Below are 26772 nucleotides of genomic sequence, written 5' to 3' on the forward strand. Positions count from 1 at the left end.
CTGGGCAAGAGACTCTGTGCATCTATCCAATCTGTTCCTCTCATGATTTTATACACCTCAATAAGATCACCCCTCATCCTCCTGTGCTCCAAGGAATAGAGTCTCAGCCTGCTCAACCTCTCCCTGTAGCTTAGACCCTCTAGCCCTGGCAACATCCATGTAAATCTTCTCTGTACCCTTTCCAGTTTGACAACATCTTTCCTACAACATGATGTCCAGAACTGAACACAATACTCTAAATATTGCCTCACCAACGTCTTATTAGAAACATAGAAACATAGTAAAATAGGTGCAGGAGTAGGCCATTCGGCCCTTTGGCCCTTCGAGCCAGCACCACCATTCAATATGATCATAGCTGATCATCTAAAATCAGTACCCCATTCCTGCTTTCTCCCCATATCCCTTGATTCCATTAGCCCTAAGAACTAAATCTAACTCTCGAAAACATCCAGTGAATTTGCCTTCTGTGGCAGAGAATTCCACAGATTCACAACTCTCTGGGTGAAAATGTTTTTCCTCATCTCAGTCCTAAATGGCCTACCCCTTATTCTTAAACTGTGACCCCTGGTTCTGGACTCCCCCAACATCGGAATTTTTTTTCCTGCATCTAGCCTGTCCAACCCTTTAAGAATTTTATATGTTTCTATAGGATCCCTACTCATCATTTTAAATTCCAGTGAATACAAGCCCATTCGACCCATTCTTTCATCATATGTCAGTCCCGCCATCCCGTGAATTAACCTGGTGAATCTACACTGCATTCCCTCAATAGCACTAATGTCCTTACTCAAATTAGGAGACCAAAATTGCACACAATACTCCAGATGCGGTCTCACCAGGGCCCTGTACAACTGCAGTAGGATCTCTTTGCTGCTAAACTCAAATCCTCTTACAATGAAGGCCAACATGCCATTAGCTTTCTTCACTGCCTGCTGTACCTGCATGCTTACTTTTAGTGACTGATGTACAAGCACACCCAGGTCTCGCTGCACCTCCCTTTTCCTAATCTGACACCATTCAGGTAATAATTTGCCTTCCTGTTCTTGCCACCAAAGTGGATAACCTCACATTTATCCACATTATATACCGCATCTTCCATGCATCCACCCACTCACCGAACCTAACCAAGTCACCCTGCAGCCTCATAGCATCCTCCTCGCAGCTCACACTGTCACCCAGCTTTGAGCGATCCACAAACTTGGAGATGTTACATTTAATTGCCTTGTCTAAATCGTTAATATATATTGTAAACAACTGGGGTCTCAGCACTGAGCCTTGCGGCACCCCACTAATCACTGCCTGCCATCCTGAAAAGGATCTGTTAATTCCTACTCTTTGCTTCCTGTCTTCCAACCAGTTCTCTATCCATGTCAATACCCTACCCCCAATACCCTGTGCTCTAATTTTGCACACTAATCTCTTGTCAAAGGCTTTTCGAAAGCCCAGATCGGCCACATCCACTGGCTCTCCCTTATCCATTCTACTTGTTACATCCTCAAAAAAATTCCAGAAGATTATTCAAGCATGATTTCCTCTTCATAAATCCATGCTGACTTTGACCGATCCTGTCACAGCTTTCCAAATGCGCTGTTATAACATCTTTAATAATCGACTCCAGCATCTTCCCCACTACCGATGTAAGGCTAACTGGTCTATAATTCCTCGTTTTCTCTCTCCCTTCTTTCTTAAAAAGTGGAGTTACATTGGCTACCCTCCAGTCCACAGGAACTGATCCAGAATCGAGAGAACATTGGAAAATTATCACTTATGCATCCACGATTTCTAGGGCCACCTCCTTGAGTACTCTGGGATGCAGACCATCAGGCCCTGGGGATTTATCCACCTTCAGTCCCAACAGTTTACCTAACACCATTTCCTGACTAATGTGGATTCAACTGCAACATGTCCTCCCAACTTCTATACTCATTATTATGGCATTTTCTGCGTGTCTTTCAATAGAGGCAACTTACACGCTAATGCTGGAACTGCAAATTTTTTTGGTTTTCCAAAAACTTCTTCCTCTAAATGAAATCTAATTTTGTCAAATAAGGCGTAGGATGCATTGATTTTTACCTTGAAAGTAAATCGTTTTTTTCATAAGCGACTGATGTCTGTTAAAAACTGCTTGTGGGAGTATAGTTAATCCACACATTACGTAGGTGTTGTATTCCATCTGTATCATGATGTTTCATAATGTGAACCTTTGATGAAAAAATTAGCACATTTTTTATTTTGGTATTTTGTGTTTATTTTGATTTCAGCTAGAAAGTGTGCAGAGATTTACACGGGTGTTATCAGGACTTGAGGGCCTGAGCTATAGGGAGAGGTTCAGCAGGCTAGGACTTTATTCCTTGGAGTGCAGGAGGATGAGGGGTGATCTTATTGAGGTGTGTAAGATCACGAGTGGAATAGACAGGGTAGATGCATAATCTTTTACCCAGAATTGGAGAATCTAAGAACCAGAGGACATATGTTTCAGGTGAGAGGGGAAAGATGAAATAGGAATCTGAAGAACAACGTTTTCACACGGAGGGTGATGGAATGAGCTGCCAGAGGAGATATTTAAACATTCAAAAGGCATTTGGACAGGTACATGGACAGGAAAGGTTTAGAGGGATGTATGGGCCAAATGTGGGCAGGTGGGACTAGTGTAGATGGAGCAGCTTGGTCAGTAAGGGCAGGTTGGGCTGCAGGGCCTGTTTTCATGCTGTGTGGCTCTGTAATTGGTGAAGTAGGTTTGAAGGGTCAGATAACCTTTTGTTGTGCCTAATTCTTGTGTTTTTTGCTGTGCCTGAATTTGACTGTCTCAGCTGATGCTGGGATGGTTCATGTCTCATGAAACTAATTGTTGATGGTTGATTGTTCGGATAAATTTTTTACGATGGAATTGCGTGGAAACCTAACCCGGTAAGAACATCAGATTGTCAGATTTTCTCCCTTGATAGGGAAATATTGAGTTGTATTACAACAATTTAGTACTTTTTCTGGTGATCATGATTATTAACTAAATTTAAATTTCCAAGCTGTGATGGTGGAACTTGAATTCTTGCCTTTGGATTTGTGATCCAGTAATTAACTACTGTGCCACATTTATCGCCATGTTCCCACGAATGGGAGAGTCGAGGACCAGAGGCCACAGCCTCAGAATAAAACAAAGTACCTTTAGAAAGGAGGTGAGGAGGAAATTATTTAGTCAGAGAGTGGTGAACCTGTGGAATTTATAGCCACAGACGGCTGTGGAGGCCAAGTCAGTGGGTATTTTTAGGGATTTATTCACAAAATGCTGGAGTAACTCAGCAGGTCAGGCAGCATCTCGGGAGAGAAGGAATGGGTGACGTTTCGGGTCGAGACCCTTCTTCAGACTGATCATTTTTAAGGTGCAGATTGACAGATTCTTGATTAGTACAGGTGTCATGGGTTACGGGGAGAAGGCAGGAGAATGGGGTGGAGAGGGAAAGATAGATCAGTCATAATTGAATGGCAGAGTAGACTCGAATGGCCGAATTCTGCTCCAATGACATGAAAAGTTTTTAAAAGGAATTATTTACAATTCTCATTATTGTGCTTTGAAATATTTTCTGAGAGATCTCCTAGTTTTCAATTTTAAATGAAAAAAATTCTGATTTTAAAAAAGACAATAAATTATTATAATTCACTAATTATTGAAGACCTTTTCTGTTTATAATTTGGAATAAAATAATACACCCTCACCAGAACTGTAAAATGTGTCATAAAAAAGAACTTCACTCATTTTTATCAGTAAAAATGTTTTTGTTATTTATCTCGAGCTTAAAATTCACAAACTGCTTTTTGACTGTTAATATTCCATATTTTGTTTCACAGCAAAATAGTGCAAGTAGTCTTTTCGTTAAAAACAGCAATATAGGAGTTGTGGGACAAAACGGGAGTGCCTTTTCACGAGGAACAGAAATGGGAACAACTGAATTATCTACACAACTGGCTGGTGGAAAACCACTGTCAGAAACGCATGAATTTAAACAGGCCTGTCTGTCTTGTTTCAAAACAGGTGAGAAAAAACGGAGTTGTATTATTTAAATCTTTTCTGTTAATGAAATAAATATTATAAATAAAATATGTAGGAAGGAGCTGTAGGTGCTGATTTAAACCGAAAGATAGACACAAAAAGCCGGAGTATCTCAACGGGTCAGGCAGCATCTCTGGAGAAAAGGAATGGGTGATGTTTCGTAAACTTCATCTATTCCTTTTCTCCAGAGATTACTGCCTGACCCGCTGAGTTACTCCAGTTTTTTTGTTGTCTATCTTCATTATAAATGAAATACTGTTTGCATGACTCAATTTGCATTTGAGCTGTACCACTTTGTTTCTCTGCCCATAGACAAGCATTTCACTCATCGGGGAACTGGGAATGTGTGTTTTTTTTTTAGCATTTCTATAGTGTGTGAGATGAGGAACTTTCATACATTAGATAAAATAACTCAAACATGCAGTTAATTTCCAGTGAGTAATGGCAGCCACATATGATAACTTGGGTCTGGAAATAAACTTGGTGAACTAATATGCAGTGATTTTTCTCTTTTGATTTGCTGATATTAAAAATTAGTGAACATTGACCTTGGACAATCTATTCTGTTGCAGCTGTGTTTGGCCAAGAATTCTCACAGGTAATGATGGTCAGGCAAAATTGTGTACCTATTTTTAAAAAAAACTTTGCTGTGTTTTTCTGCCCTATTTCCAAAGGTTCTCTCTATTTTGCCTTGTGCGGTTCATCATTATCCCATGATTTATGGGTCTTTATTATCATTTTAACCACTACTTTCTCACTCCAACTTACTATATTAGCGTAACCAACGCAAGGAATCTAAAGAGAGCTCGAAAGGGAGCTATCCTTTGGGGAAAAAATTCTCGACAAACCTTGTAATAAAACTGCTGAAAATAATGAGAGGGATAGAAATGTTGCAAGATGCACGTAATTATATTAAAGAATAAACCATGTTGTATGCCAAGAAGGAACCAAAGAACATCTTTTAAGTTATTCTGTAGCCTGGTGACATGTAACATGGTTAATCTCACGTCAAACTTATTATTCATTTGGCACCAAGAAATTAATTATATAGTTAATAATTTATGTTATGTATCTTTAAGTTATGTTGTGTAAATAAAAGTTATGTATCTTTTATTTATAATGAATGATCTCTTGCTATCCACTTTGCTGCTGTAACACTGTAAATTCCCCGGTGTGGGACGAATAAAGGAATATATTATATTATAATAAGTCATTTACAAAAATGTGGAAATACTTGATTTGTCAGTTCTAGCATGGAATAGTTAAGTTAAATATTATAAACTTGCTGTGCATAAATGATATGGTACAAATCTATCCAGTGTTCTAACAGAATCTTATCAGTGAATAAATAGCAACAAGTTATGTTAGTATAAGAAAATAACTGCAGATGCTGGTACAAATCAAAGGTATTTATTCACAAAATGCTGGAGTAACTCAGCAGGTCAGGCAGCATCTCGGGAGAGAAGGAATGGGCGACTTTTCGGGTCGAGACCCTTCTTCAGACTGAAGAAGGACAAAGGAGATGAGGAGGGTCTCGACCCGAAACGTCACCCATTCCTTCTCTCCCGAGATGCTGCCTGACCTGCTGAGTTACTCCAGCAACAAGTTATGTGATTCTGTTACCAGGTTCAGTAAATGAGCAATGGGTGCTTTTGGTTTTTGGGCAAAAGCTTGAGCACAATGCACATTTGTTGCTGAAGACAAATTGTTTAGCCATTGGTGTGTTCTAAGCAATCTGTATTTAAATCTGCTTCGTTATATGCCAGGACAGTAATTTTCTATCTGCTTTTACAGATGTTGGTCTGTCCAAATCGTCTGTCCAAAGCATTGAAAATACCATTGATAATATTGCTCTTTATTCATCTTAGAAATAATTTTGTATGGATGAGAAAAATGACTTGTACCATGGTACCTTTCATGACCACTAGATGTCTTAATGTACTGTAATAAAATAAATCACAGTACTGTTATTTCTCAAATGAAGGAAATCTTTAAATGTTAAATTCTCATCATTGATTTGCCTGACGTGGTGAAGTTTTAAAGTAGAATTGCGACAGTACTGTACAATGTAGGAAATAGGATGTTACCACTGGATTAGGCCATTTTTAAAGAATAATCTCACACTTCCCACTGCTTTTAGATCCCAAAGAATTGACTTGCACCTATACCGGAGAAGGGGAACATAAATGTAAGAAGGATATTTTAATTGGTAGGCTGAAGAATTTGGAAGATGGGGCTTGGAAGAAGATACGACCTAGACCAACCAAGAATCAGTATGTGGGACCCTATTACATATGTAAAGGTGAGAAATTATTAGACGGTACTTGCATATAATATGTGGAATCATGGTAGCTTCCCAAATGAGTTTTGGTAAGCCAAATCTGATGAAATCGTAAACTATTGGCTTTCTTGTGCATTTGCTGATGACTGATATCAGCTTTCTAATAAACCAAGTTATATTATTTTGTTTTGTATTGCAATATTTTGTCATGAATGCTGTTAATTCCCAGAGATGTGCAGCAGGAATGAACTTTTTAATGTATGATGAACGTTTGACGTCACTGGGCCTGCACTGGCTGGAATTTAGGATGAGGGGGGACCTCATTGAAACTTGCCACGTAGTGAAAGGCCTGGATAGTGGATATAGAGAGGATGTTTCCACTCATGGGAGAGTCTATGACCAGAGGGCCTCAGAATAAAAGGATGTACCTTTTCAAAGTAGATGAGGAGGAGGAATCTCTTTAGTCAGAGGGTGAGGAATTCATTGTCACAGACAGCTGTGGAGGCTAAGTCGATGGATATTTCTAAAGCGGAGATTGGCAGATTCTTGATTAGTAAGGGTGTCAAAGGTTATGGGGAGAGGGTAGGAGAATGGGGTTGAGAGGGAAAGATCGATCAGCCATGAATGAAAGGCGGGGTAGATGGGCCGAATGGTCCTAATTCAGCTCCTATGACTTATGAACTTATGAGTGCCATGATCACCAACTGTACTTCCTAGTCTCCAGCTGTAATGACTCCTCCCCCACCATAGTCACACTTGTGTGGCCCACCATAGTCATACTTGTGTGGTGAAGAATGGGACTACCCCTGCAATGACTAGTTCATTTAAAATTCTGTACAAGTTTCTTCCACCAAAAACTTGTAAACCATACATTGTAATTCAGTTATTAGCAGCTTTCTTCTTGCCATTCATTTTTATAGCCCTTCATTAGAGCTTCTCTCGGCTTTTGTCCATTTATCCCAATTTTTCATGTTGCTGTCGTTGTGTCTATTTTATACTTGTACCTGAGTATATTTCTGTGATGAATACTACAAACATATGTCATTGTCTTTTATTGATCTGTTTGCTCTGGTATCAAATCAATCAATTGGTAATTATTTTCTGTTTTAATATTCATCAAAATTTAAAAGGCATTTAGGCAGGTGCGGGATATAGGCCAAGTGGGGCAGGTGGGTCTAGTGTAGATGGGACCTCTTGGTTGGCATGGACAAGTTAGATCAAAAGGCCTGTTTCCATGCTGTATAAAAAATTAACTTAATTAAATGTTGCAAAGTTATTTGATTTTAACTTCTCCTTGAATATAAGCAGCATGTGTGAGGTTTCCACCCAAATGTGTTTGTATTTTAACGTTGCTGTTTTATCATTGTAACTTATACTCATTAGTGTCATAAAGATTTATTTTTATTAAATTATTTTAGATCTTGAAAGCAGATTGTAAACTCATCACAGGAAACATTAGATGTGATCTATTGCTTCAAATCCAGATTAGAGTCTGGAAATTCTGATTATAGAGTGTGGTATGTGCAACAAATTAATTAATTTTTTTCATCTCATCAAGACACGGTGTTTATATTTTGTCTCGCTTCAGAGGGATCATGCTGAAAGTTATATGGGGTGTAAAAAAATCCATTTGTGGTTTTGCACATTTGAATACACAAATATCTGCTTGGCAGATTAAAGTTATTTTGTATTATTTTCAGAGGTAGCTGCAGGGGAAGTGTGCAGATACCCTGGTCACTGCACCTTTGCGTATTGTCAAGAGGAAATAGATGTATGGTCCCTAGAACGCAAAGGAGAATTTAATCGTGAGCTGCTGTTTGAACCTTTTGGAAATATCAGGAAAATTAACTTAACTGTTGCCAAAATTCTGCAGGAACACCATGGCATTTTTATGTTTCTTTGTGAGGTATGTTAGATATATTTCATTGCACTTTAATAATTCACCTTTTTCTTACTTTACACCTGGCACTGTACATACAGTATTCGACATTTGCGGAGGGGGTAAAAAGTGGAACAGACATTGGTGCAGCAGAGACAATAGACAATAGGTGCAGGAGTAGGCCATTCGGCCCTTCGAGCCAGCACCGCCATTCAATGTGATCATGGCTGATCATTCACAATCAGTACCCCGTTCCTGCCTTCTCCCCATACCCCCTGACTCCGCTATCTTTAAGAGCTCTATCTAACTCTCTCATGAAAGCATCCAGCGAATTGACCTCCACTGCCTTCTGAGCCAGAGAATTCCACAGATTTACAACTCTCTGACTGAAAAAGTTTTTCCTCATCTCCGTTCTAAATGGCCTACCCTTTATTCTTAAACTGTGGCCCCTGGTTCTGGACTCCCCCAACATTGGGAACATGTTTCCTGCCTCTAACGTGTCCAATCCCTTAATAATCTTATAAATTCCAGCGTATACAAGCCCAGTCGCTCCAGTCTTTCAACATACTACAAGAGAAATTTTATTTTTCCAAAGGCATTTTAGTGAATGGAGAATGAGTGAGAATGTCTTTGAAAATTGTCAGTAATGAGACAATTGTTTCAGAAGTCGGTGATATTTGAAGGAAACTGTTGGGCTAAACTCTATCTAGCCCAATGTTCGCATTCATCCCTGAACACGTTCCTACGAGTGCCGCAACCAGTTGGGGGTGAGCAACTGGAGGAGAGCAGCTTGTGTTGTCAGCAGGTCTTTGCCAATGGAAACCTTAAACTGTTCAAATTTATCTGAACATTTTCTAACAATTCAAAAATAAATTTTATAACCAGGTTTACCTCAGACTAAATAATTAAAAGCAACATTCATTTGAGAAACCGATGAACAAAAACAACTCTGGGCTTTACCAGCCATTTAAACTAAGGTTGACAAGTACGTTCAAGTAAAGGGGACTATGTGAGATCCATCAGCTATGGCTTTTTAAGTTATCCACCCTAGAGATTAAAACTATTGTAGCATACTTCCTCTGCTAATTATGTTTTTGTCTTTTGGGATTGCTTTGGAGAGTAACAGGTGCATAATCGAGAATTAAATTGTGCAACAGCTGTGCAATTGAGCTGTGTGAAGAATTGGCATGAAGCTGTTCAAATAATTTGTCTTTCCCAGCGATCTCCGCATTCCCATCCTTGAGTTTAATAGTTGGCACCCAACATCCATAACAAGAATTACTACGATTACTAGACTTGAATGTAATGAATTTTCTTCTCTGGCACCTGTTAAGATTGCTTATTTATTTATTGCACAATGTTCATTCGCTTTTTTTCTTGGGGAAGAAGGTTCTTAGAAAGATCAGATCGTAAACCTCACTGTTTATGGTGACCTTGATTAAGACAGTTTTAAGGACTGCATTTGACATGGTGCAGAATTGGCAAGCATCTGAGCTGTTCTAAACTTGTGTACCTTGAAGCAGAAGAAAATTATATTTGCAAAGCGGGTCTCCATGTTGAGAGAAACTATTCTAAAAAGCTATTTTAATTCCCACTCATTTTTGACAGAAGCTTTTGAATTACAATTTGATTATTATTTTTTTGTGCTGAGTTTGAATAGTTCAGTGACGTAACAGTGCAGCACAGGAGTAGGCCTTTCGGGCCACTATGTCCATAATGCCAAGTTAAATTAATCGTTACTGTCTGCCCATGATCCATTTCCTGCATATCCATGTACCTATCTAAAAGCCTCTTAAATGCTACTATAGTATCTGCTTCCACCATCCCTAATAACACGTTCCAGCCATCTACTACACTCTGTCTCTAAAAAAACTTGTCCAAACATCTACTTTTAAACGTTCCCCTCTGACAAAACTATACCGCCTAGTCTTTGACATTTGCACACTGAGGGAAAGGTTCTGACCTCCTATCTGTGCCTGTCATTAATTTATATACTCCCATCAGGTCTCCCCTCAACCCTGCTCCAGAGGAAACAATCCAAATTTCTCCAACCTTTTCTAATAGATGATACCCTCCAATACAGGCAGCATTTTGGTACACCTCCACTGCGCCCTCTCAAGCCTTCGCACTCTTCCTGTAATGGAGTGACTAGAACTACACGCAATCCTCCAAATCCAGCCCAACCAAAGTTGTATAAGGCTGCAACATAATTTCTAACTCTTGTACTCAATGCCCCGGATGATATGGATGATTATAAGTTATGGGTTAAACAGTACTCTCAATGCATGATAAAGCAAGTTCCAATATGAATAGGAATTATGCAATTGACTGTTGTGTTCTATTTCATTTAAGATATGTTTTGATAACAAGCCCAGAATGATACACAAACACAACAAGGAAAACCAAGCCTTCTGTTCCAATCCTGATGCCAAGCATTTATTTAATAAGAACAAGTAAGTACATTCAGTGCTAATACTGCAATGGTCATTAGTGGAGCTAATGATTAGAATGGGTGTCAGGGGTTATGGGGAGAAGGCAGGAGAATGAGGTTAGGAGGGAGTGATAGATTGACCATGATTGAATGGCGGAGTAGACTTGATGGGCCGAATTCTGCTCCCATCACTTTTGACATTATGGAGCTGTAACCAATCCATCTTTTTGAATTTTCAAGTTGATGTATTTTGTGTTTGCTATGTTTGGACAGTTATGTTGGTCATCTGTGGAATATTTGATTATATTTTTTCCATAACCTAAACCTTTCAAAATTCAAATTCTTTTTTTTATTTTTGGAACTCTGGTTATGGCATTGAGTACTTTTTTAGATCAGGAAGCATAGTAATATGAATGAATATTAAGTAGGAAAATAAATGCAGATGCTGGTACAAATCGAAGGTATCACAAAATGCTGGAGTAACTCAGCAGGTCAGGCAGCATCTAGGAGAGAAGGAATGGGCGACGTTTCGGGTCGAGACCCTTCTTCAGACTGATCAGTCTGAAGAAGGGTCTCGACCCGAAACGTCACCCATTCCTTCTCTCCTAGATGCTGCCTGACCTGTTGAGTTACTCCAGCATTTTGCGATACCTTTGAATGAATATTAATATAGATTATATCTGTTGATTGACACTTTATTACCCACGTGTGACATGTCAGTGAAATTCTTTGTTTTGCATACCATACACAAAGCATGCAAAGAGTCGCTACATAGGCCGCGTATATAATTTTAGTATTATAAAATAAAAAATAACAAAAGTCAGTACAAATAGTAATCGTAGATAAGTGAAAGAGAATGTCTGAGTAACTCATTTTTAAAAGAATAGTGAAGATGGATATGCAGACAACTTGTTAGCCTTGTCGACCATGCGCAATTTCCAAATGCTCATTTCTACGTAGCGTGCAGATAAAAGTTGAGCAAACATTAATCCAGCCCGGTTGTAAACACAGGCATGCTAACCTGAAACCTAAAACAGCCGACTAAAACATCAAAAAAGGATTTATATTTATTCCCATAACCATATACTCCTAAACCTTTCCAAAATCAAATTTGGTTTGATCAGAAACTGTGTTGAAATTGCATTCCACAAATTAAGGAATATGATCAATAATTTATTTTTGTTACAGTGGGCAGCTATGACAATGCTTTGTTATATTCGATCTCAGATTAAAAGTCTGATTACAGCTGCTATACTTTCTACATTTCTACAATGACATGGGGGAAATATTCTCTTCCTGTTGATGGTATAATCCTTTTCTGCTCCATTTACTGCTTTTTTTGCTCCGCGAGTTACTTTGTGCAGTTTACATTGCGTGTCACTCCTCCAAGTCTCTGCTGGCACTTTATGTTCTGATCTCCTTGATTTTTAATGACTTCCTTGCCGTCGTTGCACAATCTTGGTCTATGAAGGTCGATTCCAGATTAATTTGTCGCCTTCTGTTTCCCACCTATTCTACGATTCGTTCACACTGATTTCTTCTTTTGTTATTGATCCTGGTTTGTTTTAATAAACCGCTGTAACTGCCCTCCTCCCTTTGTTAATGCTTGTTAAATGTTTTGGATGCAAATCTATAATTGTTTGAACTTCAAAGGCAAGTGAGTTAACATCTGTCCCTTTTTTGCAATGCTGAAGACATGTGGAGATTTCCAAAAGTGAGGTTCAGTTAAGCACTGGTAGCAGAATTAAAAAGGAAATCTATTTTCATTGAATTTCAACAAATAAGATTTTTTTCATACATGCCTATTTGGTCTCGTGTTGTTCAAACAAACAGCTTCAGACCAGAAATGTTAATTCTGTTTCTTTTCCCCCAGATGCTGGGGAAACATGTTTCTAACATTTTCTGATATATTTCAGATGTGCAGCATCTGTTTTCATTTACTTTGCCGAGCTGTTTGGTATAGTACTCTGACCTACATTGATCAGGTTAGAGAGTCTGCCTGTGGGATATATAGTCCCATTGCAGTATGGGAACTTGTAAATGGTTTCCACTGCATGGAACATAACCATGCAAAATCCCGAAATTGTAATGCAAGACTCTGTGTGGTGTATTTTAGACATCATTATATCATGACAGCAGGCCTCAACATTTGTACGTGAAGTGAAGGAGTAAAAGATAAGGCACCAACCATAATGCAGGAAATGTGATTAGTTTAGTGGTACAGCGCGGAAACAGGCCCTTCGGCCCACCGAGTCTGTGCTGACCAGCGATCCTCGTATACTGTCACTGTCCTACACACTAGGAACAGTTTTACAATTTTTATCAAAGCCAATTAACCTACGAACCAGTACATCCTTGGAATGTGGGAGGAAACCGGAGCTCCTGGAGAAAACCCATGTGGTTACGGGGAGAAGGTGCAAACTCCGTACACACAGCACCCGTAGTAACGATAGAACCTGGGTCTCTGGCACGTAAGGCAGCAACTCTACCGCTGTGCCACCTTGCTGCCCTTAGCCTACACAAAGCCCTGATAAATCTGTACAATTGCAACCTGTGCAGGGTTGAAATAATCATGCTTGTAGAGAACGTTCTGCTACAATGAGATAGCTGCATAATTAAGAAACCTTGTCATATAGAAAATCATGTTCTAAAGACAATTGTGCCAATGGGGCAAAGGGGGTTAGGGGCAAAGGGGGTTAGGGGCTAGAGGATTTCGGATTCGCAATAACAATGTTCTATTTTTTGCAAGATTTTCAAAATTAAGTCTTTTCAATAGCAATAAGTTATTTTTGTTACTGCAAGCGAAAGATATTAAAGGTTATATGTTACATTGCTTAGTGGAATGCCATTGTACAAGTGTCAAGAGAGATGATTGCTTGTCACTTTCAGTGGCCATCTATGATTAAAATAGCAGCTGTGATCTTCAGACAATCGAAGTTCTACGGAAACAGTTTTTTGCCCCAAAAGCTGATTAAATCCAAGACATCTTTTTTTCTGCCTATGAATTTCCAAAGTAACTTATAAATGGTGCTGTAGTTCCAAATTGTAATTGCACTACTTGGCCCGTGTAATGCAAATAACGTTCCCTAATTCCTCACTCATTTTATATCTAATCATTTTATATAAACATGTATTATAGCAGTACTCTTCTGTGCTATTTTAATGTTTGTTTGAGCTATTTCTGCTTGTTTTTTAGAATTACTGAAATACACCGTGGTTTTCTTTGTATAGAAATCTCTCATCTTTTACATAGGTGCCTCGTTCACATTTTTCGAGAGACAACAGTGAAATATTCTAAAATTCGCCCTTTCGACAACACTAAACAGCTTGATCTCTGCCGGCATGAAGTGCGTTTTGGTTGTCATAGAGAAGATGATTGTTTCTATGCACACGGTCTAGCTGAACTGAAAGTCTGGATGATGCAACGAGATACAAGTAGGTGCTGCAACACAGGAGAATGTTTCCTCTTGAAATTCTGCTCTTTCTCTGCATTCCTCTGAGGTTTATCAATTTGTTGAAGTATCAGTCGTTCTATTTGTCATATGTAATTCTGGCATCTGTGCTGATTATTTATCATTTCCCCCATTTAGCTAAGAGCCAAACTCCTGGAGCTCATTGGGGGTTCTTGGTCAAACATTTGTCTTCCTCGCTTCTTTAAGGGAGTCACGTTTGCTGATTTCCAATCCTCTGATACCCTCCTGGAATTCAGTGAGTTTAGAAAAGCCAACTATTGTGTCCACCATCTCTTCAGCCACTTCCTTTAAAACTCTTGAGTACTCAAGGACATGGCTCCCTTTTAGTCTCTATGAATGGGAATTTTACAAGTTCTCCATGCTATTTGATATTAGTTCCTCGCACTACTTGAATCGTACCTAGTTTTGTCTAGTCAGCTAAATCATTTATATGGATTATGAATAGTTGGGCCCAAGCACCAGTCCGTGGACTGGTCTCTGACTGCTGACTTGCTCCCACTCTGCCTACGAACCAATTCTCAATCTATGCCATATACATTACCCCCAACTCCATGTGCTCTGACCTTGTTGACCAGCTTCTAATGTGACCTGTGCGGCACGGTGGCGCAGCGGTAGAGTTGCTGCCTTAGAGCGAATGCAGCGCCGGAGACTCGGGTTCGATCCTGACTACGGGCGCCGTCTGTACGGAGTTTGTACGTTCTCCCCGTGACCTGGGTGGGTTTTCTCCGAGTTCTTCGGTTTCCTCCCACACTCCAAAGACGTACAGGTATGTAGATTAATTGGCTGGGCAAATGTAAAAATTATCCCTAGTGGGTGTAGGATAGTGTTAGTGTGCGGGGATCGCTGGGCGGCGCAGACCCGGTGGGCAGAAGGGCATGTTTCTGTGCTATATCTCTAAATCTAAATCGAAACTTTAGTGCATCATGTCCATTGGTTTCCTTTATCTATTCTACAGGATGTATTCTCAAAGAACTCCAGTAGCTTGGACAAACAAGATTTTTCTTTCATAAATTTGTCATGACTGCTTAATAATCCTATAGTTTTTAATGTGTTCTGTTGTTCCATCCATATTCAATCAACATTTTCCTTGCCAATAATGTGGTGGAAATACATCAATAATTCCCTGTGGGGGCTTTTTTCACCCCCCTTTACATAGTGGGGTCACGTTTGCTCTCTATCTTGCTATAAGAACCACTTCAGAATTTGCAGAAGACCTTGTTCTGGTAATTGTATTTGGCTCTCATTCTCACCATCTTTCCTTGTACTAAATAGAACATAGGAAAATACAGCACAGGAACGGGTCCTTCGGCCCACAATGTTTGTGCAGAACATGATGCCAAGTTACTGTATTTTTACTCAGATGTAATTTCCTTTATCTGACTAGACCTTTGGTTCTCTGATATTTCTCGCAGTTATCTTTGGTGAAGACAAACACAGGATCTGTTTAATGTCTCTTCCGTTTCTGAATTCCCCATTATAAATCCCCCATTTGAAAGACCTCTGAAGTTTAACCAAATCATTTTAGAAGTGTTTCACCCTTGAAGAGAATTATTAATTTTTCTTCCTACTGGTTCTTGTGGCAAATTCTTAACAGCAAGATGATTTTAAATTCAGGTGCATTCATTAAAGTGGAGATTGACAGGTTCCTGATTTGTACGGGTGTCAAAGGTTATGGGGAGAAGGCAGGAGAATGGGGTTGAGAGGGAAAGATAGATCATCCATGGTTGAATGATGGAGTAGAGTTGACTTATGAAATTAAGATGGAGTAAACCTACTGTAAGATCTCTAATATATTCTGACAATGTGCCCAGTGATCAATATGAAGTTAATTTGCATTATTAGAGTGCTTGTCAGAATGAATGTTGATGCTGTTTTAAATCCATTCCCTCCTATCTCCTAACGTCTAATATTGCAGTGTTTACAGTTTTTGGAAAGACTGGAGCGACTAGGCTTGTATACGCTGGAATTTAGAAGGATGAGAGGGGATCTTATTGAAACATATAAGATTATTAAGGGATTGGACACGTTTGAGGCAGGAAACATGTTCCCAATGCTGGCGGAGTCCAGAACCTGGGCCCACAGTTTAAGAATAAGGGGTAGGCCATTTAGAACGGAGATGAGGAAAAACCTTTTCAGTCAGAGAGTTGTAAATCTGTGGAATTCTCTGCCTCAGAAGGCAGTGGCGGCCAATTCTCTGGATGCTTTCAAGAGAGAGCTAGATAGAGCTCTTAAAGATAGCGGAGTCAGGGGGTATGAGGAGAAGGCAGGAACAGGGTACTGATTGTGAATGATCAGCCATGATCACATTGAATGGTGGTGCTGGCTCGAAGGGCCGAATGGCCTACTCCTGCACCTATTGTCTATTAATGTACTATACTACTTTGCTATTGCTCTGCAGTACTGATTTCATTCAGATATAAATGATTTTTATCTGGGATTTTGTTATTGTAATTTATATAATGCGAATAAATACTTATTGTAAAGTATTTTGAAGCACTACATTTGAAGTTTGTTGCATGGATTATTCCAATTATTAAATGTTATCACATTGGGTGATGGTTATAATCGCAATATTTTAAATTACACTGTTAGCTTTACTGTAATTTAAAATATTGCCGTTATAACCATCACCCAATGCGATAAAATGTAATAATAATAATTGCTACATTTTAGTACATGAGCAGAATGGGGAAGTATAAATCTCAGTAGCAAAATGGGGAATGTAAAAGTTTAGGAGGAGATGGTTTGAACAATGTTTATAATGACTAGCAACCAACTTTCATTTTAGAAAATGGCTGGAATATGTTTCAACCATATAGAATTCAATAATACCTTTGTGTAAGTTTATCTTAATAGCCCAAACTTGATAAAGGAATTTGCATGTTGCTAATTGATTTGTTTAAAGTATGTGCTACTGGCAAAAGACTTGCTTTTGTGATGATTATAAACATTTCAAAAAAGAAAAGCCAAATCGGGGTGGCACAGTGGTGCAGCGGTAGAGTTGCTGCTTTACTGCGTGTATTTCACACACGTGCTGTCTGCATGAAGTTTGTACCTTCTCCCTGTGACTGGGTTTTCTCCAGGTGCTCCGGTTTCCTCCCACACTCCAAAGGCGTACAGGTTTTTTGTTTGATTGGCTTTGGTAAAATTGTAAATTGTCCCTAGTGTGTATGATAGTGTTGGTGTATGGGGTGATCGCTCAGTAAGCTGACAGACCTGTTTCCGTGCTGTATCTCTGAAGATATCGAGCTTATTTTCGTGTAATTTATATTTTAAGATTAGAATTATTATAGTTTATTTTTATTTGACGTGTTCCTTTTTGTGTGTATGTATGTTTGAAACTTTTAGTGTTGAAATTTTATATTATTGTATTCTCATTGCCAGGTATAACTCATGAAGCAATTACTCAAGAATCGAAGAAGTATTGGCAGATCATGGAATCAAGTGTCCAGGCAGGGCAGGTAAACCTCCCCAAATGTATCTGTGTATGGTTCTCGGGAACGTTCTTTGATTTAGATTTTGTTTTTAGCTTTAGAGATACAGCGCGGAAACAGGCCCTTTGGCCCACCTAGTCCGCGCCGCCCAGCGATCCCCGCACATTAACACTATCCTACACACACTAGGGACAATTTTTACATTTACCCAGTCAATTAACCTACATACCTGTACGTCTTTGGAGTGTGGGAGGAAACCGAAGATCTCGGAGAAAACCCACGCAGATCACGGGGAGAACATACAAACTCCGTACAGACGGCGCCGTGAATTCAGTTTACATCGCACCTCACGTGGACTGATTAACATAGTAGATTAGGGGAATAGAAATGTGGAGTTTCAGGAAATATATGCTAATGTTCCACAGCTAATGTTCAGCTGTCCATGGTCTGAGAATAGCTGAATGTGTAGAGTGTCAGAAGTTATTTGGCTGACAAAGGTTTTCGGGGAGTAAAAGACAGCAGTGGTGTGCATCAAAACAAATGAAAATGTTAATTATGAACATTTGTAAATTGGATGCATATACCCAAATACAATTGAGTCTCAACTTTTTAAATCATTTATTTGGTTCTTTAATAGTTTTGTGATAACCTGTGTATGCATATTTGTAACTAAAATTCTGTTCATAAACTTGTCGCCCTATGATTCATCACATTGGATTTACTCCGAAAAGCATAATTATTAGCAAATGGAAGTGGATTTACTATATTTTAGTGGATTATAACCATCTATTTTTTGCAGAATATTAACCGTCAAACACATCTCAGATGTAACAGTGATCTTTTTCACAGTTTGACCTGTTTGCTTCTTTTCTCTTATACGTGTTCTTAGTCCAATCTGTAGAAATACAGTAAAATTTGGATTATAAATTGATCCAGGCAATTGCTGTTAAAACCATGTGCTTCAGAACTCAAGATAGACCCTTGAATATAATTTCAAATATGTACATTGGTTCCGACACTACGAATGTGTGAAATGAACATTGCAGTTGCTTGTTGGAGTGTCAATTGTTCTAAGCTGCCTACACCCATTTCTGTGGAATTTCAGAAAACGCAGAAGCCTTTGAACTGCTGTGCACCTATTTCTGTTGTTCTATTGCAGTCTCGCATGGATTCCTGGCAACGTAGGCCTGCAAACCCCTGAAATTTAGCCACAGACTGGTGTCCTGGAAATTTAGGATTTCCAAGTGTATGTGTGTGTCGTTATCGAAGCAAATATTTGGCACTCCACTATTACCAGTGTAATACCCACAGACATTTATGTTGCTAATTTACATAGGTGGGTGGGTGGGGTGCAAGTGTTAAAATTACTCTGGAAATTAGCATTTTTACTTGATTCCGGTTGCTTGATGCAATAGTCCATTTTATGTAGGCCGGAACAATTGCTAACTAATACCAGATGGTAAATTCTCACAGAATTATATCACTAGTTTTGCCACCATCAAGAGCGTGCCTTCAAACTTTGAATTCGGGCAGTAATGTAATTTAAAACCAACCATTTTGAGATTTGAGGAAGATTATAAATCCCAACTATTTATGCCTAATTATCCAGATACTGAAAGTAAATGCAGTAGTTGAAAAGGATTGCCCTCTCCCACTTATATTTCTTCATTATAAGTTCGTGGAATTAGAAATTTTAGCACAGTGGGAAAATTCAGTTCATCCATTAATTTTGCTGAATACTGCCCAATATTGAAGATGTCTCATCTAACTATGAATGATTGGAGAGAAGGCAGGAGAATGGGGTTGAGGGAAAGATAGGTCAGCCATGATTGAATGGTGAAGTAGTCTTGATGGGCTGAATGGCCTAATTCTGCTTCTCTCACATAGGAACTTTTTTTTCTAATATTAAACCCTGCTGCGAGAGTTTAACTAGCAGGATTATTTCGGACACCATACTATTGGAGAACATTAAACTGGTGAACCATGCACATACTGTTGAATTTAGACTTTAAGGATACAGCGTGGAAACAGGCCCATCGGCCCACCGAGTCCGTGCCGACCAGCGATTACTCTTTACACTAGCACTATCCTACACACAATTTACATTTTCTTTTTACCGAAACCAATTAATGTACAAACCTGTACATCTTTGGAGCATGGGGAGGAAACCAGAGCACCTGGAGAAAACCCACACCGCCGCAGAGAGAAAATACAAACTCTGTACAGACAGGATCATGATTTCCAGGATCAAACCCGGGCCCCTGGCGCTGTAAGGCAGCAACTCTACCGCTGTGCCACGATGTCGCCCTTATCTTATGGTACCGTATTGTCTAATTGGAAGTGAATGGTCAATGATTCATTTTTTGAAATTATTTTTAAGGTACCTGTTGGTGTATCAAAATCTAAGAACCCCAACTTAAAGCTCATGTTTGTGTGTGGACAATGCTGGGGGAATGGACAGGTCAGTGAGCCAGACAAGAACAGAAAATACTGCAATACTAAAGCAAGACATCTGTAAGTAGTTAGATCATTGTTGTTAAATGAGGATTCTTGAGTAATTGCACTGTAGCACTGTAGACATTTGTGCAATAATTTATTTATTGCTTTTATTGTAACATGTAAATTTTAAAGTATGTTTGGATTGTGCAAGAAACTGTGACCATTTAAAGCAAGGATTAGATTAGCTGCAGTGGGTATGATATTACAATGTTACTTCATTAAAATTGTGACACTATATAAACCTGATGCCTGAAGCAGAAATTTTTCGAAATATAAATTTGCCACTGTTATTTCTCTGATTAGTGTTACAATGACACTGGGCCATATTGATCGGCGAATAAACAGCAACCATTGAATTACATTTGCCTTAATTGATACAACAGCAATTATGTTTTCCCTCCACTCATAATTGAAGTGTGCAATTGATAGGGTCTGATGCTTGGCATTCTCGATTCACTCATGATATCCGAGTGAACAGGGCAAGTTGGATCTGAAGTAATCTCATTGAAGGGTTTTGAAAGAAATGGTGCAAAGACAGAACAGCATCCTTAAGTTAGAATGGTGCATTATCATTGAATTGGGTAGAGAAAAAGAAATTGTGAGATAAAGAAAATTGGCAACAGAGATGGGGGGAAATTGTGCAAAAATGTAGGAAAACAATATCTAAATTGTCAACAACTAGATTTGATGGACTGAAACTTTCGCAGTTCATTTTCAGTCATTTGCAATCAGTAACATGTCAGTTGAAGGCTGCTTTGATATGAAGCTGTTTATTCACAAATGCTGGAGTAACTCAGCAAGTCAGGCAGCATCTCGGGAGAGAAGAAATGGGTGACGTTTCGGGTCGAGACCCTTCTTCAGTCTGAAGAAGGGTCTCGACCCGAAACGTCACCCATTCCTTCTCTCCCGAGATGCTGCCTGACCTGCTGAGTTACTCCAGCATTTTGTGAATAAATCGATTTGTACCAGCATCTGCAATTATTTTCTTATACTACTTGATATGAAGCTGCATGGCTTTATTTCCTCTGGTAAAATTGCTTTATGCTATTATGGAAATAAGGAAATGCTTGCCAGAGATGATATTGGAATGGAGGGGCGGAGTGAAATGTTTTCGGGAAGATAATTGTTAGGCATTGTATATCTGCAGCATCACTTTGATTACTACAATTAACTGCACATTTGTCCCATCTGAGTGAGATATGACATTAATGCATTAATAATACAGTGCTAGTGGCCTTGCTGTTACATTAAATAATTTTGAGACTTCAATTATAATAAATGAGTGGGTCCTGATATACAGTGTAGCCCTAGGTTAGGGCAGCTTGGATTATGGTTATTCGTCCTCATGTAATTCACAAATCATTACCAAAGAATCTGAAACACAAATTAAAAAATAACCCTTAAGGAATTTGTGGGGGTGGTGGAAAGCTAACTAAACCCAATACAAAAGAAGAAACAAATTTTGTCTATTTTTGTCAAGGATTCACGTTGCATAAAATTGCAATACAGGCTGTGTACCAGGGACAGGTTGTCCACAAACACAGGAGTGTTGTCCACAACACAAGTTGTCCACAAACACAGAAACACAGGAGGCAGTCCAAATGTGATACACAGGACTAATTTTGGGGATGAGAGTATTCTTTTACCATGAGAGGCTGAATAGGTTGGGTCTGTGTTCTTTAGAGTTTAGAAGACATGAGGGTGATCTCATTGAAACATATAACATCAGTTGGGGTTGTGACAGGATTTTCACCACTGAGAGGGTCTTGAACGAGAGGCTTAGTTTTGAGTTGAAGAGCTAGTTGTTTAAACCTATGAAACTTTACCAGAGGGTAATGAATCACCACAATTCTCTCTCCCCAAAAAGTTGTGAAGTCCAGCTCATTTGAAGTATTTAAAGCGGAGATGGGTACATTTTTCAACCATCGGGGAACTGAGAGCTTTTGGGGACTGGTGTGAAAGGAGGATTGAGATTAGGGATAGATCCGTCATGTTCATCGTGAATGGCAGGACAGACTTGGAAGGCCCCGTGGCCAAATCCTGTTCTTATTTTATGTGTTCAGAGAACACTAAATTCCTGTTTCTTCCCCTGACCCAAGATGTGGGGAGTTTGTTTGTCAAATAGGAAAATACATAGTAGTACCTGGAGTTTTAAAATATTGACTTTATCAAAGCACCAGTCATAACGATCTGCTGTACTTTAATTATCATGGAAAAAATATCAATATGTAATAGCCATATGCCACTGGAAATGTAATATTGTAATATCTTTGCAAACATGTTTTTTAAAACCTGTTTAAAGTTGGACCAAAGAGCGTCGTGTGCTTCTAGTGATGTCCAATGAACGTAAAAAGTGGACAACTATACGCCCTTTGCCATCAAAGAAACCAATTCCACAACAATTTGATGTAAGTGTTTTTATTATGACCATTAAATACGTAAATACCAATGCAAATAAAGCATCTTTAGTTTCACCTTTCTGTTTCAGTTATGCGTGCATTTAGCTAAAGGAAAGAAATGTGGGTACATTGGGAACTGCTCCTTTGCCCACAGTCTTGAAGAAAAAGACATGTGGACCTATATGAAAGACAATAACCGTAAGTGCAGACAAAAACTTTACTTATCTCTGAACTTTTCAAAACAGCTTTAAAACCTGTAATCATGTCAATCAAGTATTATTCTTAAGAATAATCCTTTTTTAATTCTTAAGCAGTACAGGAACAGGCCCTTGGCCCACAATGTCCATGCTGAACATGCTGCAAGTTAAACTAATCACCTCTGCCAGCAAGTGATCCAAATCCCTCCATTCCCTGCATATGCCTATCCAAAAGCCATTTTCCCATTCTCTCTATTCCCTGCATGTGTCTATCCAAAAGCCTCTTAAATGCCACTGTCGTATCTGCCTCCACCACCACTCGAAAGAGAGAGAGCGCAAGAGAGAATAAAACAACTTGCCCTGCACACAACCTTTTAAGCTTTACCCCTCTCACCTTGAAGTTAGGGCCTCTGGTTTTTGACATTTCCACCCATCTGTAAATGGGAAGTACAGATTCCAGTGAGACTCAAAGTGCATATGCCAGTATGGTTTTGCAGTGATGAAGCAGAATAATTTAACATATTAGACATCTGAAATCGTAGCTCGGAATTCAGTAATGACACACTCACAATAGGTCGCTGAGCTAATCAGTGCTGCAGTACACTTTTCTGGTCTGACTTATTCTACATTTCATATCTCCATTATAATTCTTGTATAAACACGTGCTGTTGTAATCAAGGGCACAATATTTGTTTCCAATTTTAGACCATAATGCATGTTTGCAAATGGAAACATGTTTGAAAAATAATTCTAACCTGCAAGTACAACGGTATCTCAGTAAGAAAGACCATCCCACACATCGTGAATGACTGCTCATTGAGGCTTTTTCCTGGTGGCATCAAGGCCATCCACCCAGCAACTGATGCTGCCCTGGCCTGGATGTCTACCCTTGGCCTACAACTTTAGGCTGTGCACGCCATAAGCAAGAAGAAGAAGTAGGAAATATGAATGTGGTGCAATGGACTAGAGCATGAAGGGAATTAGCAGTGGAGTGGTCATTATAAATTGAGGGTTGTCTTACTGGCATCACTAATGTGTCAGGAACCTGGGGTGAACCTTCTCCTCCCAGTTACTGCATACTGCTGTGGAGGGAACGTGTGAATCCCAGCCTTCCTTTGGCACTCATAGCAATGACTTTCTCATGTATTGATCTGGAGAGGTTGCCTGGGAGAACTGATGGTGAGCAGGCTGGGACTGGCAGTGTGGCTATTCATCATAGAGGTGTGGGACCAACAGTTGCACCTTAGCTGTCACAGTGTGTGTGTGTGTGTGTGTGTGTGTGTGTGTGTGGACCATTGCTGGGGATCGCAGATGCTGTTACATTAAGAGCCAGAGACCAGCATTTAGCCTGTTGCCACAGGACAAATCTTTGGGTTGAGGAGCGCTCTGCAGCCAACAACGAAGACAAGGCCAGCGATTTCCATCACCTCCAGCAGCATCCAGCAACATGTACTTTGAGTTCAAGCAATGGGTTGCATACAATGAGCTAGCCATTGAGGAGCCCAGATCACTGGATCTGAGCATGGAGTGGCTATACTGTTCATCTTTGCCCAATCAACACCAGCCCGGGCAGGCAGCCTCTCTGAGCTAAGCCCTGGTGATTCTTTGTTGTGGAAGGATCAACAATGGGTAAGCAGTTATGCCAGGTTCTCAACTCCTCGGTGTCTAGCATAGCAGTTGAGTGATCACGGGATCTCACCAGATTTCATGGTACTGCATCCCAAGCAGTTGAATTTTGTCGTGAAGATACAGTCATGTACTCGCCTTTGAGAGGTCGGACTTCATAAGACACAAGTCATAGGCCAAATGGCCTAATTCTGCTCCCATCAAGTCTGCTCCGCCATTTGATCATGGCTGATCTATTTTTTTCCCCCTCAACTCCATTCTCCTGCCGTCTCCCCATAACTTTTGACAGCCTTGCTAATCAAGGACCTATCGATCGCTGCTTTAAAAATACCCAATGATTTGGCCTCCACAGCCGTCTGTGGCAATGAATTCCACAGATTCATCACACTCTAGCTAAAGAAATTCATCCTCATCTCCATTCTAAAGGTATGTCCTTTTATTCTGAGACTGTGGCCTCTAGTCCTAGACTCACCCACTACTGGAAGCATCCTCTCCACATCCACTCTACCTAGGCCTTTCACTATTCTGGAGGATCAAAGAAGCTATGCAATAATCAAGATTGCACCTTGTTCATGGTTTAATATCTGACATCATCAAAAATGAACTTCCTTCAAGAAATTAGATAATAGATGCAGGAGTAGGCCATTCGGTCCTTCGAGCCAGCACCACCATTCAATGTGATCATGGCGGATCATTCACAATCAGTACCCCGTCCCTGCCTTCTCCCCATACCCCCTGACTCCGCTATCCTTAAGAGCTCTATCCAGCTCTTTCTTGAAAGCATTCAGAGAATTGGCCTCCACTGCCTTCTGAGGCAGAGAATTCCACAGATTTACAACTCTCTGACTGAAATTTTTTTTCCTCATCTCCGTTCTAAATGGCCTACCCCTTATTCTTAAACTGTGGCTCCTTGTTCTGGACTCCCCCAACATTGGGAACATGTTTCCTGCCTCTAACGTGTCCAACCCCTTAATAATCTTATACGTTTCAATAGGATCCCCTCTCATCCTTCTAAATTCCAGTGTATACAAGACTAGTCGCTCCAGTCTTTCAACATACGACAGTCCCGCCATTCCGGGAATTAACCTAGTGAACCTACGCTGCACCCCCTCAAAAGCAAGAATACCCGTCCTCAAATTTGGAGACCAAAATTGCACACAGTACTCCAGGTGTGGTCTCACTAGGGCCCTGTACAACTGCAGAAGGATCTCTTTGCTCCTATACTCAACTCCTCTTGTTATGAAGGCCAACATTCCATTGGCTTTCTTCACTGCCTGCTGTACCTGCATGCTTCCTTTCAGTGACTGATGCACTAGGACACCCAGATCTCGTTATACGTCCCCTTTTCTTAACTTGACACCCTTTCAGATAATAATCTGCCTTCCTATTCTTACCACCAAAGTGGAAAACCTCACACTTAGATTTTTTCCCTACAATTATTGTGATTTCCACAAACATTTTTCCTATGTAAAATACCGTACAGTTCATACTGTAGACCTACAGTGTGGAATCAGGTCCTTCGAGTCCCTGCCGACCAACAATCACCCCGTACACGTACACTATCCTACACAAAGGGACAATGTACAATTTACAGAAGCCAATTAACCTACAAACCTGCATGGCTTTGGAGTGTGGGAGGAAACCAGAGCAACTGGAGAAAACGACACGGTCACAAGGAGAATGTACATACTCCGTACAGACAGCATCTGCAGTCAGGATCAAACCCTGGTCTCTGGTGCTGTAAGGCAACAACTCTATCGCTGCGCCACTGTGCCGCTCCTTGGAACGTACAGTATAAATCAAAGTGTTATGATACCATCTCATTCGTAAAAATATGAGAAACAGCAGCCAGGGTAGGCAATACAAAGGTTCTGAGCATGCTGCACCATTGAATAAGGTCAAGGCTGCACCTGTATATTGAGTCTCTTTCCCACCTGATCATCACATACTACAATCCTATCAGTGTTCAAAAGTCTAAAATTAAGAAGTTTAACTGCTGCTGATTGGTCAACTTCTGAATTTCTTTCCAATTATACAATTTTAATTTTAATTATCAGTCTTAGATATGGAACAGCTATATGAAAAGTGGCTGAAGAGCCACGAGCCAGAGAAAGAAGAAACAGCTTCTGCACCAAAGGAAAATGGGAAGCAGATACACATGCCTACCGACTATGCTGACCTTGTGGTAAGTGATTGATTAATAGCAGGTGCTTAGCACATCATTTGCTGGTCCCTGAGCAGATTTATTTTAAAAGGGATAAAAAAGAATGCAAACTGCATTAAGTAGTTTTGCAATATTGATCGATGGTATAATGATACATTCACAATTTAATTTATGCAACATACTCTAAATTTTAGGTACTTTTTTGTCCATCATAGCCCATAAACTTACTTGGTTGCAAATACTTAAAATCTCAATAGTCTAGTTTCTATCAAAGAAAAATTGGCCAGATAGCTGGTTTATAACTTTGTGCTAGTTGTGCACATTACTGGTGAATCCACCTCTAA

The 26772-nt window shown here is 39.7% G+C and overlaps 1 protein-coding gene across 4 annotated transcripts in view; it reads left to right on the top strand.

Annotated features, from left to right (window-relative positions):
- zc3h7a (zinc finger CCCH-type containing 7A) overlaps nt 1–26772 on the top strand; it is an 84619-nt gene that overhangs the window by 53171 nt on the left and 4676 nt on the right. For all 4 annotated transcript variants that reach the window (XM_078418176.1, XM_078418178.1, XM_078418175.1 and 1 more), the window contains 10 exons: nt 3844–4027; nt 6186–6347; nt 8027–8232; nt 10558–10658; nt 13890–14071; nt 17494–17570; nt 19924–20057; nt 22345–22450; nt 22531–22639; nt 26322–26449. In XM_078418176.1, coding sequence (XP_078274302.1) covers nt 3844–4027; nt 6186–6347; nt 8027–8232; nt 10558–10658; nt 13890–14071; nt 17494–17570; nt 19924–20057; nt 22345–22450; nt 22531–22639; nt 26322–26449 — 1389 coding nt within the window. The remainder of the gene's footprint in view (nt 1–3843; nt 4028–6185; nt 6348–8026; nt 8233–10557; nt 10659–13889; nt 14072–17493; nt 17571–19923; nt 20058–22344; nt 22451–22530; nt 22640–26321; nt 26450–26772) is intronic.

Source organism: Rhinoraja longicauda, chromosome 21, assembly GCF_053455715.1.
Source record: "Rhinoraja longicauda isolate Sanriku21f chromosome 21, sRhiLon1.1, whole genome shotgun sequence".
NCBI classification, from domain to species: Eukaryota; Metazoa; Chordata; class Chondrichthyes; order Rajiformes; family Arhynchobatidae; genus Rhinoraja; species Rhinoraja longicauda.